This window comes from Polyodon spathula, chromosome 15 (assembly GCF_017654505.1).
Source record: "Polyodon spathula isolate WHYD16114869_AA chromosome 15, ASM1765450v1, whole genome shotgun sequence".
NCBI lineage: Eukaryota > Metazoa > Chordata > Actinopteri > Acipenseriformes > Polyodontidae > Polyodon > Polyodon spathula.
Window position 1 is genome coordinate 20,708,567 of NC_054548.1, and position 19,411 is coordinate 20,727,977.

General features: G+C 36.6%; 1 protein-coding gene across 1 annotated transcript; it reads left to right on the forward strand.

Moving 5' to 3' along the window:
* Positions 1 to 208: 208 nt before the first annotated feature.
* LOC121328001 (WD repeat-containing protein 3-like) lies at positions 209 to 18,260 on the forward strand. Its single transcript, XM_041272417.1, has 27 exons — positions 209 to 301; positions 1,725 to 1,920; positions 2,326 to 2,535; positions 4,497 to 4,615; positions 4,814 to 4,892; positions 5,231 to 5,326; positions 5,566 to 5,661; positions 5,834 to 5,935; positions 6,126 to 6,223; positions 7,024 to 7,119; positions 7,269 to 7,499; positions 7,739 to 7,832; positions 9,280 to 9,381; positions 10,063 to 10,148; positions 10,334 to 10,475; positions 10,606 to 10,662; positions 10,775 to 10,875; positions 11,119 to 11,230; positions 11,431 to 11,565; positions 11,896 to 11,946; positions 12,035 to 12,100; positions 12,321 to 12,413; positions 12,887 to 12,937; positions 13,382 to 13,425; positions 13,713 to 13,841; positions 17,364 to 17,457; positions 17,997 to 18,260. The coding sequence occupies exons 2-27, from the start codon at positions 1,747 to 1,749 to the stop codon at positions 18,150 to 18,152; spliced, it is 2,814 nt and encodes a 937-aa protein (XP_041128351.1). The 5' UTR covers positions 209 to 301; positions 1,725 to 1,746; the 3' UTR covers positions 18,153 to 18,260.
* Positions 18,261 to 19,411: the final 1,151 nt, after the last annotated feature.

Genomic DNA, 19,411 nt, shown 5'->3' on the forward strand with positions numbered 1-19,411 from the left:
AATCATCAACCCGAGGTCACAGACCCAAGTAGTAGATGACCAAATATAATTTGGGTAACTGAGATGAAAAAAAAAAAAAAAAAAAAAAAGTGAAACAGACGATCATTTCTAAAAACGCACAGCATTTTATAAGATAAGTGTATGGGATAGAACTGTTCGTGAAGCCAGTTTTATTTCTTTTTTTTATTAGTTGTTAAGTGATCTGGAATGGATTATGATACACATTGATCCTCTACTGATGTCTGAGCGCGTCCCACGTCTCGTGAACGCGCAGACGAAACTGTAGAGTTGTTGCACTGAGGTGAGTGTTTTTAATTGTACATTGTGCACAGTTCCCGTGAAATGATTGCACTTTGTATCGGTTTTTATAAACATTTTTCAGATTTAAATATAATGTGTGTTTTAAAGAAAAATCGATGGTATAGAACACAATCGGATTCAGTTCAACATGGCAGTGGACATATTTGCTGTACACGTGGGTCCGTCTCTGGCATCGTGCGGTGATTGAAACACAAGATCTTTTAGGATTCGTATGATAAAACAACATCATGAAGATCACAGCATATTCTATTACACTCTTTTGTTCAGCGTAATGTTGTAAAGCTGCTATGAGACAAGGTCGCTTTAGTCTCCATTCATGAAACTCGTGAAGAAATGGAATAACACCGGAACACTTCTAGTGCAAAAAGACTGCCACATTTAAAATGTTGTCTTAATATACAGTATACAATATAACACATCCTATTAAACTGGTGCTAACAAAACTTAACAATAATGAATTGTGTAGCATCACATCGTTCTCTTAACAATACACGTTGCAATTAAAAACAGCGCTATCCCTATCAGCTGTGATGATTTTGATCCCTCTGGTATGTGAATGACACTGCATTGAATAAAATACGTAATGTACAGTATACTTCAGTTTTACTTCCGTTTCAAACAGAAATGTTTGAAATTGCCTACATTTTGGGTCCTATATGGTTGCATGTTTTTTTCTAGTAACTATTTAACTTAAGTTATCGCATCACGTGTGACTAACAGATATAATCTGCTCACTATATGAATTTATATATTTAAAAACATTTTAGACATAAAAAGTACAACATTTTGTGACGGAAACATCTACACTTTTTACACGCCAAGTCTAAAGGTTTGCAAGATGTCTGCCTCCCAATGTTTTAGCCCCTCCCTCTTGAACTAGTAACTAACATTGCATTTTTTAATAATTAGCTAGTTTCACAAACCAGAATAACACTTTGCGTAAATTCAAGAGCTAATTTGGGTCGGTGAAACCAGCCTAGATATTGGCACCCTCATTTCCTCTACTATGAAAGCGACAGTTGAAACAAAATCAAATCTGAGGTGTTTTGTCCACAGCTTCCTGGATTAAAAACAAATTTGATTACATACTTTTTTTTACTAGAGGTGAAATGCACAAAAAAAACAACCTTTTCCAACTTTTGACCACAGTTTTCTCCTCGTATAAAAACAAGGAAAAGTGTATTTTATCCGATTTGGAATGGCACCATTTAGAATGATTGTGAGGTTGTCTATCCCTTGCCCAATGGGCCCAATTGACTGCATGCATGTTGTCTGAATTAATATAGAAGTCACGTGCACAGCATCATCAAGATAAATAATGTGACACGATTATGGTTTTGCAGTATTGAGTAATCTGCACGATTTCTGTTTTATTTGTTTATTTATTTATTTATTTATTTAAGCTTCATGATACATTAATCTGCCATGGGACTGACAAAGCAGTATTTGCGGTACGCCGCCAGCGCAGTTTTTGGTGTGATCGGCAGTCAGAAAGCCAATATTGCCTACGTAACCCTAAGAGGAGGAGAGAGGGGACGGTATGTGGCAGTTGCAGCCTGCGAACATGTCTTTGTATGGGATATACGTAAAGGAGAGAAGGTAAGTTGGGCTATAAAGAAACAAACCGATCTGTCAAGTCAATCTAGGAATGGCACATGAAATATTATAATAGACTGTTACTGAAATAGTTTATCTCTTTTATAATGGATATGTTGGATAAGAATGATATCAAAGAAAGACACGTCAAAGGGCGTTTCAGCTAATGCCTTCACTGTTGTAATGAACGTGCTGCTGAAAGCATTAGCTGAAGCATTTCTCTGTCTGACTGACTTTCTTTTAAGTTTTCCTTAAGAATTAGTTTTTTGATTTGTCTGAAGTTACCAAATGGATGAATCACAAAATGTAACTTGTGAAAACAAGATAGTATACTAGGGTGGCTTTTAAAAAAGTCAGAAGGCAGGTGGAACACTTGAGTCTGATGGCTGTGTTTGCCTATTCTTTCAGGTTCTAATTCTCCAAGGTAATAAGCAGGAGGTAACTTATTTATGCCCTTCCCCGGATGGTATTCACATAGCTGTGGGTTATGAGGATGGATCGATCCGTATTTTCAGCCTCCTCAATGGGGAGAGCAACGTCACCTTCAATGGACATAAGGCAGAAGTCACTGTCATCAAATACGATCATCTTGGCGCGCGACTGGTGTCGGGATCAAAGGTAAGGTTACTTGTTTTATATAATAATCTTTATTTTTATATAGCGCCTTTCATAGTGGACCACCATCACAAAGCGACAATGTACAAGACTAGGGTGTGTGAACTATGCACCATCCTACATGGTCTTTACAATAAAAATTAGATTTGAACATGACTTGACTGGGGTGCAGTGTTCTCACCAGGAATTTTACATAGCGTGGTGGTGAAACATGTAGATCCAAGATCACCCCCCGCCCCCCCATTGTTTGCTATCGCTTTAAAATGTTTTTTTTTTTTTTTTTTCTGTTTATTTTTTTTTTTTTTTTTTTTTTTTCTTTTCTTTGAAAGTAATTTTTTTTGTTCTTGTTTTTTTTTTCTTTGTTTTTTTTTTTTGTTTTGTTTTTTTTGTTTTTTTTTTTTTTTTTTTTTTTGTGTTTTTTTGTTGTTTTTTTTTTGTTTTTTTTGGTGGTGGTCTGGTGTGTTCTTAACTTTCAGACACACAAGGATACCAACTAAACATGGTCTGGGCAGCCAGGTAACTGATGACCCAATCTGATTGATGGATTCAAGATTCATGTAGATTCCCCCCCCCCCCCCGCCCCCCCATTGTTTGCTATCGCTTTAAAATGTGTTGAAATATATTTTGGAAATAGTAACAAAGTGGATTTGAAGGAGGAATAATTTAATAAAATAATAAACACATTTATTATTTTAAAAAGAAGAATTAGTCTCACTATTATTTGAGTTTTAACGTCAGAATCGGTGCAATATTTTACTGTCAGTAGTCACAGGTGAAAGAACACAGTAAAAAAAGAAAAAACATAGTAGTGGCTGTACAATCTTACTGGTATTATTAATCACATTAGTACTATCTTGTGTAACTAGAGCTGCAGTTGGTCAGGGAGGCATTAATAGTAACATACACTAACAACCCTATCTACTTGCACAATTTTGCTTTACCGTTCTGTAGTGGAAAGAAAACCGCGTCACAGTCGATGGTTAGGGTTATGCAGTACATGAATATCTCTGCAAACCTCTTCAGAAATTAGGAAATCTGTAAAGTTTCTTTCACATGGGATTAAGTTTGGCATTTATTAAATGGGAATCAGAGTTATAGTGCAATTTAAGTATATTTGTGTATTGTAAATGGTAGGGTCTGGCATTATATGGCAAATATCTGCATGGTTTTAGATAAAATACACATCTTTTTGCCTTGCTGAAACAGTATGTTTATAACTTGTTTATAGTATTGTTAAGTGGCTAAAGTTTTTCCAATGTGGCTAAAACATATTAAGCTACTTTAGCCACAGTGGCTAACTAAATTAGTCTTGGAGAGAACGTAGTTATGGTACAATAATAAAGATCTGCAATGGTGTTGCATGTTACAGAGCTGTGTATCAGGGGCGCACCCAGGATCTAGTCTCATCTGTGAACAGGGGGGAATGTGCTAATAAAGTTCAGTGAAGCTCAATATCGTCTCCGTGTCGTATACATTACACGAACTAAACTTGTCACAACCAACCCATTGAAGAGTATTGAGAGCTGAAACAAGTATTGTAAGCAAACAAATTTCTCACATAAAGGAATAATCAACAATGTTTCACAGAATTATTTTTATTTTTTGGCCGTTATGCAAACTGAAAACACAGAGTAGCGGGCTCATTACAGCGTCATTTTTCCAGGTAGCAATGTAGTGGCCCATTACGTTCAACAGCGCTGGTGAGAACCCTGGAGTGGCCTATACCAACTAAACATGGTCTGGGCAGCCAGGTAACTGATGACCCAATCTGATTGATGGATATCGAAACTTGTTGGTTAACAAACATGGCATTTAGTTGTTTAATCAAACAGATATCTGGTAGAGCTGGCTTTTTTTTTTAGTTCATAATTATGGCTTCTGCATTTTTAATTATTGGAAGAGGGTTTTTTTCCTTTTGATTTTTATGTTGGAGAAATGGCAAGATGAACTTTTTTTTGTTTTAGGATACAGATGTGATTGTGTGGGATGTGATCAATGAGTGTGGCTTGTACCGACTCAAGGGGCACAAAGATGCCATCACACAGGCTTTGTTCCTGAAGACCAAGAACCTCCTAGTAACAAGGTGAGAACTTTTTACTGTGATCACTGTCTTTATAATAGCTTCAGCACGTGGAGTCAGGTTTTCCTGGTTCCAAAGGCTAAAAAGAGTATGGTTGGGGTGTCTTGCCTGCAGATCAAGATCAAGTTTATCCAATTGGACCTTTATTGGACTGATATCTGACAACTTTTAATTATTTTTGTCCCTTTTTATTTTTGTTAGCTCCAAAGACACTTTTGTTAAGTGGTGGGATCTGGAGGCGCAGCACTGTTTTAAGACTATGGTTGGACATTGCAGCGAGGTAAAGTCCTGACGACAAGCTGTACTTTTATAGGACTGTATTGGACCAGCAGAACAAGATAGATGCACATAACCCACCAAACATACCAAATTACTGCAAACTGTATATTAGCTTTATGTTTTTAAAATTACAAAACCTTTTGTTTCTTTCAACACTATTTTGAAATTCCATTTAAAATGAACACATTCTGAAGTAAAAAAAAAAAAAAAAAAAAACACAACTCAAAACACTTGCCTCGTCCTACTATGTTTTGCACTGAACAGTTCTTTTGCAGCAGGAATCTACACTGATATTTAGCATGTTGTATGTTAGTGACGAGCTGAATGTGTTTCCTGCAGGTGTGGGGATTGGTCCTATTGAGTGATGAGAAGAGAATCATCTCTGGCTCAGCTGACAGTGAGCTCAGAGCCTGGGACATCAACTATCTAGAGGCGGTAAAGACATTTATTTTTTAATGAGTATAGTATATCAGTCTATCTAGATCTAAAATCAGGAATGGATCAAACTGCTATGCAGTCTTATTTCTACCCCTGATATATAATATTATATATCACACACACACACACACAGTGATTAGAAAGCAAGCTTACCATATTGTTGGTAAACTTACTTTCCAATCACCCTTATATATAAACTGTTCACTGATTTGACAGTGGTGTGTGTTTTGATACAGGGTAAAGAGGTGGGGGAACCAGAAGAAAAGAAAACAAAAGGACTGCTGGGACACTCTGAGGAACCCGAGGGGGAAGTGGATGAGAACCCCGAGGAGGTAATGTTGTTGTTCTAGCTGTGATCACACAGGCCCTTCTTTTGTTTAATTTTAAGATTAACAAGAAGCAAAAAAAAAAAAAAAAATTCCATATTGACCAAAGAAACGTTTGAACAAAAGCCTGTTAGTCTTGCTGCGTATTTTTTTCATTGGTAAAATGCTTTCCTTTCAGCGCATCTTGAGTTGTCAGAAAGCTGGGTCCATCCTACGGGAAGGAAGAAACAGAGTGGTTTCCATGGCAACAGATCTGAATTCAAAAATTTTAGCTTGTCACGTGAGTACTGGTTTTTTTTGTTTTGTTTTTGCATCATCCCGATAGTTAAAAGAAAAAAAGAAAAAAAAAAAAAAAAAAAAACTTCTGCAAAACTTTTATGCATAGTTGCTAACCATTGAGGTGTTTCCAAGCTCAGAGCCTTCTGATAAGTGTGATTCTGTCATGTATGTCTTGTGATTTCTGTCAACAGGGAACTGACACTATATTGGAGGTATTCAGTGTACTGTCAGATAATGAGATTAACAGAATAATGGAGAGGAAACTGAAGAAGGCAAAGAAAAAGGCAAAGTAAGATGTTCATAAAACCTAATATTATCCACCACGTTTGGTTAAAGAAGAATAAGAAGCAAATTGCATTCATATTTCACTACTTCACACACAGGGTCTTATGCAGCTAACTTAGTGTCAAAAACAGTTTGATTGGACAGTATTAATTGAATCTGTTAAATAATCCACAGTTGTGATTGCTGTTAAACACAAGTGTATTATTTCAACGCAGTTATTATCTTATTGAAAGCTTATAGTTTGGAGGAGTTTGCCACTTGCTGATTCATCCAGTTTTCAGTTAAATTGCTATTAATCATCCGGATAAGCATGATGGCATGGAAATGATTTTATCGACAGTCCAAGTGTCACTTTCCCACAAATGACTATTCTTTTCCCTAAGTTTCTCTCCCCAAAATGTTGTCACCTTCATGTAACATATATAGGTTGTCACCTTCATGTAACATATATGTACTTCTCAGAACATACGACTGACCTAAGACTGAAAAACGCATATGTGTGTGTGTGTGTGTGCGTATTATATATATATATATATATATATATATATATATATATATATATATATATATATATATATGTGTATATCTATATATATATATATCTATATATATATATATATATATATATATATATATATATATATATATATATATATATATATATATATCTATCTATCTATCTATCTATCTATCTATCTATCTATATATCTATCTATCTATATCTATATATCTATCTATCTATCTATCTATCTATCTATATAAATATATATATATATATATAAATATAAAAAATATATATTTTAGACAGGCTGGAGGAGATGAAGAGGACGCTGTGGTGGACAGGTCTCTTCAGGATGAGATCCAGAGAATTTCCAGCATCAAGGCTTCTGCCAAGATCAGGTCAGTGTAAAATCAGAAGTGGGGAATTGCAGACTTCTTTTTAAGTCTCTTCCCCTTAATGTTTGAACTAAAACCAAGCCACCAGTGTATTTGGCATTGTTAACAGTGCGTTTCATTATTGTAATATTTGGCTGTGCCCGCTATTCTAGGTCGTTTGACTGTTTCCTGTCCCCGAACGGAGATCTAAAGGTGGCGTTACTGCTTCAGAACAACACAATAGAAGCATTCGTCCTGAAAACAGCCGGCAAGACTTCTGAATGCACCAAGACTGCTCGCCTTACCATCGGTGGACACCGCACTGATGTCCGCACCTTGGCCTTCAGCTCAGATAACATTGCTGTGCTTTCTGCCTCGGCGGAGACTGTCAAAGTCTGGAACAGGTTTGTGCGCGTGGCACTTTGTTTTTCTCTGCTACGATTCTTCCTGTCAGCAGCAGGATCTGAACACGGCAGAGGTTGTTGTGGTTAAATATGTACAATAATAACAATAGTAAACTCTTACTTCACATGTTGTGTACACTGGATAATGTATTTATTTAATCTGTCTATCTTATCTATTTGTCTCTATCTGTCTATCTATCTGTCTATCTATCTGTCTTTCTATTTTTAATTTTTTTTAGATCAACCTTGCAAGTTATCAGAACGATGGCTTGTGAATATGCGCTTTGCTCACTTTTTGTTCCCGGAGACAGACAGATCATAATAGGAACCAAGGTAATGGTGTTTTCTTCTCCTGTTTTTTTTTTTTTTTACTATATTTAGGGATGAAACTTTCTGAGTGAAGACAGCAGTCCATCTGAAAAAAATAAATAAAAAAATAAATAAAATAAGTGCACCAACAGGAGTAGACACAACAGTAGATGAGGAACAGCTAAATGAAATGGAAGAAAACAAAGATTGAAAAAAAAAACTAAAAAACAAACAAAAAAAACTACAGCACAGGCTGGTTAATGTACTTAAAGAAAAATATGGACATTCATTTTATGGAAATAAGTCCAAAAACCTCAACGATATTAAGGGAATGTTATGCCAGTGCAAGAAGTTGAACTGGGGGTCAGTATTCAGTCTCTAGTTTTATAATGCTGAGCTGGATTAAATAAATATTTTTAACAGCAGAAGTTTTTAACAGCGAGTTTAAAACCAGCAATAACGTATTCCTGTCAGTCATGAAAAATCTGAGAAAAGCAGGTAAAGACAAGGCCAGACACCACCCCTCAAATTACCGGCCTGGATTTTAAACATCTGCAGGAAACTAAGGCACTGTACCCTGACGCCACGGTCGAATTGGTGCATGAAGTCTGGTTCAGTCGACAACTTAATCTTACATGACTTGGACGTGAGGGTGTCCGACAACTAACGAAAATATCTGTCAAGATCCAAAAGGATGAAAACAGACTTGAATATGTGTGCCTTGCATATAACTAGGACACAAACGCACCTCAAAATCCGGCTTCAGCACAGCTGCTCCTGCCTTCCTCAGTGTCATTTGAAACACTGCCCATCATCAGCTTGTGATTAGTCCTCTAGTTCCTAGATGCCACTTTCGATGCAGATATTCACAATAAACGGACATGTGCAGTGTATTTTTAATAAGTGAACAATACATGAAATTAAATAAAATTGCATGTGGAACTATATTAAACTGCAGATGTATTCATAATATAGAGTTCTGCTTTTGTCTTAAATAATTAAAACACTTTTTAAATTTTCTTCCCACAAATGACAGGTAGCCCTGTTATAAGTGGTATAAACCACTTAAGGCCTTGCGGTTCCGATGATATATATATATATATATATATATATATATATATATATATATATATATATATATATATATATATATATATATATATATATATATATAAACACACATACACATATATATACATACACATACACATACATACATACATACATACATACCACTTCTGGGGCTGACGCCTCGGGCCTTATCACCACCCCAGGCGTGGTATATATCATGGGAACTGCACAGCCCGTTGTGGTTTATACCTTACATAAGTCAATGCGTTTGTGTGTATCGATGAATGCAGACGTTTTTAAAATAGTTTTTTTTTCTGTATTGTACAGAGCTGATGTCAATCCAAGAACGTACCTGTTATTTGATGTCTCCTTTGCCTCGCTTCTCTTTTTCACACTACAGAATGGAAAGCTGCAGATTTTCGAGTTGTCCTCTGGAATTCTGTTGGAGACTGTAGACGCCCATGAAGGAGCACTGTGGTCGATTTCTCTTTCTCCAGACCAGGTATGTTTTGCTTTTTGTTTCTCTCACATTGTCTTTTCACAGTTTTGTAGAAAATACCAACTCCGTTCCAGAGGTACTGCTGCTATGAAGTATGGTGTCAGGGTTAGACTTTCCTCTGAGTGCTTGCATTAGATTAGCAGAAAGTCACTTGGGTGTGGAGTTCATAAGAATGTAGTCTGTTGAGCAGCCTGTGACATAAATAAAACATTGGACCAAGAATGTACCTAAATATTCATTTTTATATAGTGCGTTAACAACTAGCAACATTGTCCAGTATTTTCCACTTTCTCTTAATAGGAAATTAAATAAGAAAATGCACCTTCATTTATGTTTTATATAGTTTAATGGGGCATAGGATGCAAGTAAAAGGAAAATGTAAAAACCAGTGTATTTGCAGTGTGTGTTACCATAACATCATTTTTTGACATTACCATGTTAAATAAGTGATGCTTTTTCATTATAACACATTGAAAATAGGGCACAATGTTCTTTTGTATTGGGTTAAGTTTGTTTCTTAATTTCTCAAACAAGAAGCATAAAAGACACAACAACTTAGAAATATAGTTCTAAACATATTGTAAGTAATTTGGTACACAGTAGTACAATATAATAGGTGAATTTTTGATGCAGTAACTATCCTATCAAAGCTTGCAAGTTACTTTAATGTATTTATTTGTTTAGAGAGGGATTGTGTCCGGAGGCGCAGACAAGATGGTCAAATTCTGGGAGTTTGAACTTGTTAAGGACGAGGACTCTGTCCAAAACAGGTGAGAAAGCAAGAATATTTACTGGGGAAAGTGAGTTTGAGGTTCTATTTTAATTTATGTAAACAATATCAACAATAGGATTTTTGAGAGATTCATTTTGTTGCGTGGACCAATGATGTCATTGTTCAGTGATAGTATCTGGTTGTTATCCACATGACTGCTGACTCACCTGTGCTTTTTCTTAGTAAAAGACTGACGGTGAATCATAAGCGCACCTTGCAGCTAGACGAGGATGTCCTGTGTGTTCGCTACAGTCCTAATCAGAGGCTGCTGGCTGTGTCCTTGCTGGACTGCACTGTCAAGCTGTTCTATACCGATACACTTAAGGTAGGGGCTTCCTTAAATAAATGATATGTAAAAGATACATTTTTATCTTTCTGTATTTCTTGTCAAATCAAGCGTATTTAAAAAAGCTAAAATAATGAAAAAAAAAAAAAAAACTTGGTTTCTCTTCCAGTTTTTCCTTTCTCTCTATGGACACAAACTGCCAGTGCTGTGCTTGGATATATCCCACGTGAGTATTAAGATTCAATTGTAATAAATAGAAGGGCAGTGGTTTTTTTGTTGTCTGGTGCCTGCTTGTGGAATTCCCTGTAGTAAATGTGTTTGTGTTCCTGCCTCTCTAGGACAGTGCATTGATAGCCACTGGTTCAGCAGATAGAAATGTAAAGATTTGGGGTCTGGATTTTGGAGACTGTCATAGGTCACTTTTTGCTCATGATGACAGGTAAGGCCATATGGTTAATGTCAAAATTCTAATATCTTTCAGCCTAAAATGGGTTTATTCTTGCAAATTCTACAAGTTAATGGTAAGCTAACTGGATCGTCCTTTTCTTGATGTGCTTATATCGAAACGTTCATAGCATAGTCATATTTGTAACTGTGTGCTGCTTTGTAAAATAAATGTTGATGCCTATAGAAAATGTGATGATATTTTATAAATTGACTCGGTATCCTTATTGTCTTTCAGTGTCATGTTCCTGCAGTTTGTGCAGAAAACGCATCTCTTTTTCACTGCTGGAAAAGACAAGAAAATAAAACAGTGGGATGCTGACAAGTTTGAGCACATCCAGACACTAGAGGTGAGAAGAGGGAAAGAGTTTACATTTGGCTCATTCAATATAAGAACATCCCGTTTTCATTCTGTAAAACACAGAATGAATAAAGCTAAGCCTCTAGTAAACCACATGCTGGAGTGAAAAGGGAGTGGCACAGTTATAAAGTGTGTTTAACATTATTGGGATTATAGGTTAAATATATCCTGCTGTGGTCTTGTGTTTAGGGTCACCATCGAGAAGTGTGGTGCCTGGCTGTGAGTCCCAGTGGAGATCACATTGTGTCGTCATCACATGATAAATCGCTCCGGCTGTGGGAGAGAACAAGAGAGCCAATCATTCTAGAAGAGGAAAAGGAAATGGTAAAATGGCATTTAAGGATGACATCATGTTTAACTGTTGTAAAATTATTATATTTTTGCTATTGACGTTACGTCTTGTGACACAGAGAATAGTATTACAACCTTTTAACCTCTCCCATCCCCTTCACTGTTGACAGGATGAATAAAACAAACATGTGGCTACTGACCTACAAATCGTAACCTGCTTCAAGGCTATACTGCTTGGCTTAGATGAAACTATGAGCATTTGTTAAGACATGATCTGAATGTACAGTAAGTCAGGGCAATACTGTTGTGTAATCTGTTCTTTGTTAACAATTTGATTTATTTTCTTTTTTTTAATGTAACTAGCAAAGAGAGGCAGAATTTGAAGAAAGTTTGGGCAAAGGCGATGAACCAGTGGTAAGAGTTTGTTTAGTGAGGTGTATTTTTGGACACATAAGCATCTGCAGAAATTGTAAACACTACTGATACGTGTTTGTATCTTTAGGTTCCTGGGGAGACCACGGGGGAGTCTGGCCTGGCTGGGAAGAAGACCATTGAAACCATTAAAGCTGTAAGTAAATTTAAAGGGCTACAACAATGGCAGCTTATGTCTACTCTGTCTGTTAGCAACACTACGGTCAATATGGTCTATTGAGACTGGCAATGGCACATTGCAACCTGTTTCATTCTTAATTTAAGCCGCATTTGATTAATGCACTTTTAATTTATGTATTAATACATCCTTTTGTGTAAGTCATTAGAGTTTGTGACATGCATCATTGTTTGTGCAGGCTGAACGAATTATGGAGGCCTTGGAATTATACAGGGAGGAAAGCAAGAAGTTGGAAGAACACAAAACTGCTTGTGAAATAGCAGGGAAACAGGTAAAATAAAGGATAGCTACATTACTTTGTTAGATCTATTTTAAGCCTTTATCGAACCTTTGTCAAAAGTGCTTACAGCAATGTGATTTATACTTAGTTATTAAAAAGATAAATTATTCTGTACAATCTTCTTTTTTTTTTAAAATAAAGAAATCTTCAAATGAAAAGAAAAAAACAGTTACCTGTCATGCATTTCATTTGATATGTAGGTCTCATGCAGAGTTTTGAAAGAAGCAAGTTACAGCAAGCATGTATTTTCATTTTTAAAATCACATTTGGTACATTTCTAGGTTTCGGAGCCTGGACTTGTTCCTGTCCTCTCAACGCTTTTGTTTCCAAGTTTGTTTCTTCAGCACAAATGTCAAGTTGAATCTCAGTTGAAGCTCAGTTTTGGACTGTAAAGTTCAAGCAATATTTTAATACCACTACGTCGGTGGGTAAATAAAGTTACGTCTTTATTTTCTTTTTTACAGTTACCTCCTCCTACAATGAGTACAATCCTAATCGCCTTTGGAAACATCTCTGTAAGTAAATGCTGTATTACAGTAGCATCATTATATACAATTCATAAGTGGGAATTGTAGAAATGTTTATTGGTGCATTTTGCATTTGAAAGTTATGAGTTTCAGTACTTTGGCACCACTATCTTGAGAACCTTTAACCATTTGTGGTGTAACTTTTAGGTTTAGGTTTTGAGACTATTAGAATCTGGGTATATAATGAGGCATTTATCTATCTGTCTTGATGTTTATCTATATGCACATACAGTATGTATCTCATTTGTTTTTTTTAAATATATCTAAAGAACCGCATACAGTGTTCAGTTGTGATTTGGGGATACATGGAGGCGCCTGTATATAAACATGGATGTGTAACATCTACACAGTGGATGTAGGCAAAAGTCTGTTTCTAAAGTGGGAATTTCTAATTTTGCCTTTTTTTTTTTTGTTTTGCCTTTTTAATTTCAGCCCTCTCTCTATGTACTGGCTGTTATCAGAAAAGTAAAATCCAGGTAGGCTGAGCATACAGATCTTACAAAAGAGTAATTAATATCATATAGTTTTTATTGTAGCATCTTCAGCCCTTGACCCAAATTAAATAAGAGCCTTTTTAATGCACTCTGCCTATGTTTTGTGCATTAACAATTGCAAACTGAAACGGCTTGTAAAATACCCACCAAGCACTTAACCCTGTTTATTGGCATTCCTCTTGACAGTACGTTTTAGTTCCTGATAATTTCACACCGCTTCAGTGCACTTACAGTATAGTGACTGTCTTTGTGTTTATTTATGTTCCCAGTGAATTAGAAGAGTCTCTTCTAGTCTTGCCTTTCTCTTACGTTCCTGACCTCCTCACTCTCTTCAATGAATACATCCAGAATGGGCTGGAAGTTGAGCTGATCTGTCGGTGCCTCTTTTTCCTACTCAGGTAAAACTTAATGCTTCTGACTATCTTCAAGGTAAAAGACAAGTGGTCTAGTGAGGGGGCAGGGGAGCTAGGAGACGGGAGGTATCTGGCCATGTATTCTGAATCTGTGAGCAAGGTCTTATCTACCAAGATAAACCTGGTTCTTGTACATATTTACCAGGTAATGTATAAAGTCGGTTGTCCATTGTGGTGAATGCCATTTCCTCTGGTGTAATAAATATTTCCACAACAGAATTGCAGTGAGGGTGGAGGCAGCAAAATACTAGGGCTAATGCTTTGTTTAAGGGAGGGTCGTGGAGCTCCAGACCTGTAAGTTTAGTTGTATTAAGTGCTCAGCATGGCCACACAGACCATTTCCTAAATAGGTCTCACATAGGATCACATTTAAAACATCAAAATGCAGTAGTTCACAGGTACGCACCAAACTTATGGATGGCATCTTACAATTAAGTTAGAAAACCTGAATGCAGGGAAGAGTGACTTATAAATCACCTGTATGTCTGATTTAGAAAAACAGTGACAGTGCCTATTGAACAATCTGGGTTATCCTTCCATGTCTTCTATTAAAATACATCTTCAAACCTTTTCAGTTTAAGATATCTATATCCAGACCAGGGTTCTCCCCAGGAATTCTGTACAGCAGGACGGCAGAACATTGAACATTTTAACAGAAATAAACTTCCCTTACCTTAAATATATAATACGACAAAGAATTTGAATAGAGTGTTGTCTTCCATTGGCTATATCTGGTTGTGCGTTTTTATATTCTACATTTTCTTTTTCATTACTGTTTTTTATTATGGTAAATTACTGTGCTTTATTTAGGCACTCGACGATTTGACTGAGGAACGATAAAGTAGGTTTATTGGAGTTCACAAAAAGAAAAAGAAAAAAACGGAACCTTTCCACTTCCTTTTTAGGTTAATTCTTGAGCTTATTGCTTCTTTAAGTTTTCATGGCATTTTGTTAATGCACATCTATTTTTATTTTTTGCTGTTCTACATTTTAATGCAACTGTTCATTTTAACTATTTTTTAATGCTCACACACGTTTGGTCACCCTTATAACTGATGCATGAAACCGTGGTGTAATAAATCAGTACCTCTGCACTTAAACATTTGTACAGTGCCGAGAAACAGTTTGGGAACCCCTTGGGATTTTCACATATTTCAAACCTGAAGTGTTATTAGATCTTAATCCAAGTCATAATACTAGATAAAGATAACCTGATTAAACAAATGACAAAAACAGGACATTTAACATTTATCCACAAATGATTCAACATTCAATATCCATGTGTGAAAAAGTATGTGAACCTTTAGATTCAGTAACTGGTGGCACCCCCTTGAGCAGCAATGACTTCAACTACACTGAACAAAAATATAAATGCAACATGCAACAATTTCAAAGATTTTACTGAGTTACAGTTCATATAAGGAAACATGACTGGGAATACAGATATGCATTTGTTGGTCACAGATACCTTACCAAAAAAAAAAAAAAAAAAAGGTAGGGGCGTGGATCAGAAAACCAGTCAGTATCTGGTGTGACCACCATTTGCCCCATGCAGCGCGACACATCTCCTTCGCATAGAGTTGATCAGGCTGTTGATTGTGGCCTGTGGAATGTTGTCCCACTCCTCTTCAATGGCTGTGTGATGTTGCTGGATATTGGCGGGAACTGGAACACGCTGTCGTACACGTCGATCCAGAGCATCCCAAACCTGCTCAATGGGTGACATGTCTGGTGAGTATGCAGGCCATGGAAGAACTGGGACATTTCCATCTTCCAGCAATTGTGTACAGATCCTTGTGACAAGGGGCTATGCGTTATCGTGCTGAAACATAAGGTGATGGCAGTGGCTGAATGGCACGACAATAGGCCTCAGGATCTCGTCACGGTATCTCTGTGCATTCAGATTGCCATCGATAAAATGCAATTGTGTTTGTTGTCCGTAACTTATACCTGCCCATACCATAACCCCACCACCACCATGGGGCACTCTGTTCAAAACTTTGACATCAGCAAACTGCTCACATAACGTTTTTCATTGAGGCCAAAAAGTTCTACCTTTGACTCGTCTGTCCAGAGAACATTGTTCCAGAAGTCTTGTGGATCATCTATGTGCTCTTTGGCGAACTTCAGACGGGCAGAAGTGTTCTTTTTAGAGAGTGGTTTCCTCCTGGCAATTCTTCCATGAACACCATTCTTGTTCAGTCTTTGTCTGATAGTTGAGTCATGAACACTCGCATTAGCCAAGGCGAGAGTGGCCTACAGATCCTTGGATGTTACTCTGGGGTTCTTTGTGACTTCTTTGATGATTTTCCGGTTTATTTTTGGAGAGATTTTGGTAGGACGACTGCTCCTGGGTAGAGTGACTGTGGTCTTGAACTTTCTCCATTTGTAGACTGTATCGGAATCCCAAATCCTTAGAAATGGTTTTGTAAATCTTTCTATACTGATGAGCATTAATAAACTTCTGAGGTCCTCAGAGATTTTTTTAGGTCATGGCATGACATGTTTCCACACACCTGTATGGTGAAGACCAAATTAACAAAGTTTCTGATCTTTATATAAGGTGGAACCTCCCAAACTCACCCCTGAAGATCTACGTAATTATTTAAACACCTGATTCTGATTTCCCCTTAATTTAGCTGATAAAACCAGGGGTTCACTTACTTTTTCACACACCCTGAATTTTAATTACTCATTGTTTGTCTAATTCATACATCATTTTAGTTCAAGAGACATGGAATTGGTTAATATAAACCCTATTAGATGTTTAAGAAAATACTGGTTTTGATTCAAGAAGGCTATAATGACAAAACTATGGAATTTCCATAATTTATTGGAGTTCACAAATTTTTTCTCGGCACTGTATGTCAGCTGACAACAGCTGATGTCCCATCACAACTTTCTTCTTAAAGGTGTACAGCCTCTATAAATGAACCCCCATGTCTCTCACAAGCACCTGAGTAAATATTGTTACGATATCACAACAAAAGGAAAACACTTTATTTTGGTGCATATGTATAGCTGTATGATAATCCCTGAAAAAAATCTTAATATTTTTTTAATTAAGTAGTCAGCACAGATATAGTATCAGGCGGTGGAGTGCACCGATCGCCGGCTTTTTTTGACCCTCTGCATTCACTGTCACTATTTTTGCTTTGAAAATAATCTGTTCTTTTTTTAGCAGTCATTTTTATTGTTTTAGCCTCTGGAAATGCTTAACACAGAGAACCCGCCCCTTCAACTTTGATTGGTTAAATGTTGTGTCAAGATGTAACACAGCTGTCATGTGGTTCCAAGATTTCACCCTGCATTGCGCAACTGATTTAATCTGCTAGAAATGCAATCAGTCCTTATTCCTTAAAGGCACCGTCGCATCTGCAAGATGGGCGGATCGTTTTTTTTTCAGCCAGGCGGTGACAGCCAGTTTGCCGGGTGGCCAGCCTGGGTGAAAAGGCCTGGGGACAACCCTGCACACACTGTACCTAATATTGACTCATGTTTTGTCAGGATCCACTTTGGACAGATCACCAGCAATCAAATGCTATTGACAGTGATGGACAGTCTCAGGACAAATACGATTTCTAGAGTAAAGAAAATTAGGGTGAGTACCTGTTTTAAAATTCAAACATATTACTAATATGTGTTGTATTAAGATTTACTACATTAACTTTTTCTTTTTTTCTTGCTCCTAAAATGTTGCATTCAGATCTTGTAATTCTTAGCACTTTTACCTTAATTATTCATTGTTTTATCTCAAACTCTACTCACTTCTAATCTACAGTCCTATTCAAACTGAATGGCAAAAATAAGTGTACCAGATTGTAATTGTAAATGAGATTGTAGAGTCTATTCATTTGATCTAACCAGTGGCTGCTCTTAATACTAACGCCATTCAAATAAATAAATAATACATCAATATCATAACAAGTTTTGTATGTTGTTCCTGAAAGAAAGACTCTTAAAACTAATTTGCACAGGGAGAGTTTTGGGTTGTGGGTGTGATGTTTTTTTTTTTTTCTTTTTCTTTTTAAATGATTTAGTGTTCGGTATTAAGATTCAATACTGTTTATATTAATTGAATACACCCCAGTATCTCATGAGGCTATTCCAGTGCAAATGTTAATAATGATCTTCTTCCAGGATGTTCTTGGATTCAATATGGCAGGCCTGCAGTTCTTACAGCGTGAGATTGAAAGTAAAGAAGACGTGACCTTCTTTGCTGATGCCACAGACCGGTTTGAGGACAAGAAAAGGAAAAGAAAGAAAAGGGAGAGAGCCATTCTTGCAGTTGCTTAAAGTGAGAACTACATGTTTTTTTGTTTTTTTTAAGTTTGTTATTTAATTGTTTTTCCAGAAATTCAGTGTTCATAAAGACGTGTTTTAATGCTGGTAAATTTAAAAACACAAATATACTGTGACATCATATGCACACCTGTCTAAAAACAATTTGCAGTAAACCTGTTTATATAATCTTGGTGTACAAACATCTGCATTAAACACAGCTATTTGCAATGTGGATTTTTTTTTTATTTCATATACTGTAACTGCAAACATCTTTGTACAGTTTTAGTTTGAAAACATACACTTGTCAAACCTTGCAATAGTAAGATGTGTGCTATCTCCAAGCATCAATGCCATGTTTAAGAAAAACAGGAAATGATTTGTGCTTGAATTCAATAAAAGGAAACGGGAAAGCAGTAAAAAAAAAAAAAAAATGAACTGTGTTACACAGAGGATCATCATCTTTGTTCTGGATACTGATCTGATCATTTGCACAATGCTGTCTGAATAGTCTTTGCTGTTTGTAGCTAGTAGCTGTCTCTCCCCTCTTTACCTGAAATTGCGCAGGCACTAAGAAAAAGGGTATTTTAAAGTATGCCGTATGTCATTATTTACTGTGGTACTGAGGGAGGGTAACTACGGTGACACAGCTAAAAAGGGTTGCTCCCAATGACACTGCCTAATATTTTAGATTGCTGTAACACAACTAGATAAATAGTAATCTCCCATGTAACAAGACCATTGACTTGGCAGAAAATGAGAAGTGGCTTCCAGTGCTAAGTCATAGTTTAATTTTATATTTATTTTTAGTTTACATTTGCAAACTGATGTCTATTCAATTGAGCTAAATGTTAGCAGATCTAAATACCACCATCTTTTGTATCCTTAAATAGTCCTCTCTCTGGTATTTAACATATTTATACAGACAGAAACGCATTTAAGAGACACGCACTATTAGATCTTTGATTTTCATTACCTTAGTTCTCAAATCAGAAATCTCAGTGGCGGTATTTAAATATGCCACTGATTAGCTCATTTGAATGGAACCCTTTGTGTTTTTTCAACTTGCGTAAGTGCCGAGTGCAACGTTTTCTCCAGTCACGCATGACGTAGATCTTGTCCCCAACTGAGGTCATGCTGTGGAAGCCGTGGAGGCAGAGTCATCCACTTGTCCAGCTCTGGGATGTACCTGAACACAGACCCTGAAAATACCTCCCCTGAAGGGCCTCCTGCTTTTACTGGCTTTGTACAGTACACATGGCAGTACATTTGAT

Coding starts and splice junctions, on each gene's coding strand:
- LOC121328001 (XM_041272417.1), top strand. CDS start 1,747: ATGGGACTGACAAAGCAGTATTTGCGGTACGCCGCCAGCGCAGTTTTT. Junction 4,616..4,813: donor AAGAACCTCCTAGTAACAAG/GTGAGAACTTTT, acceptor TATTTTTGTTAG/CTCCAAAGACACTTTTGTTA. Junction 7,120..7,268: donor AAGGCTTCTGCCAAGATCAG/GTCAGTGTAAAA, acceptor CCGCTATTCTAG/GTCGTTTGACTGTTTCCTGT.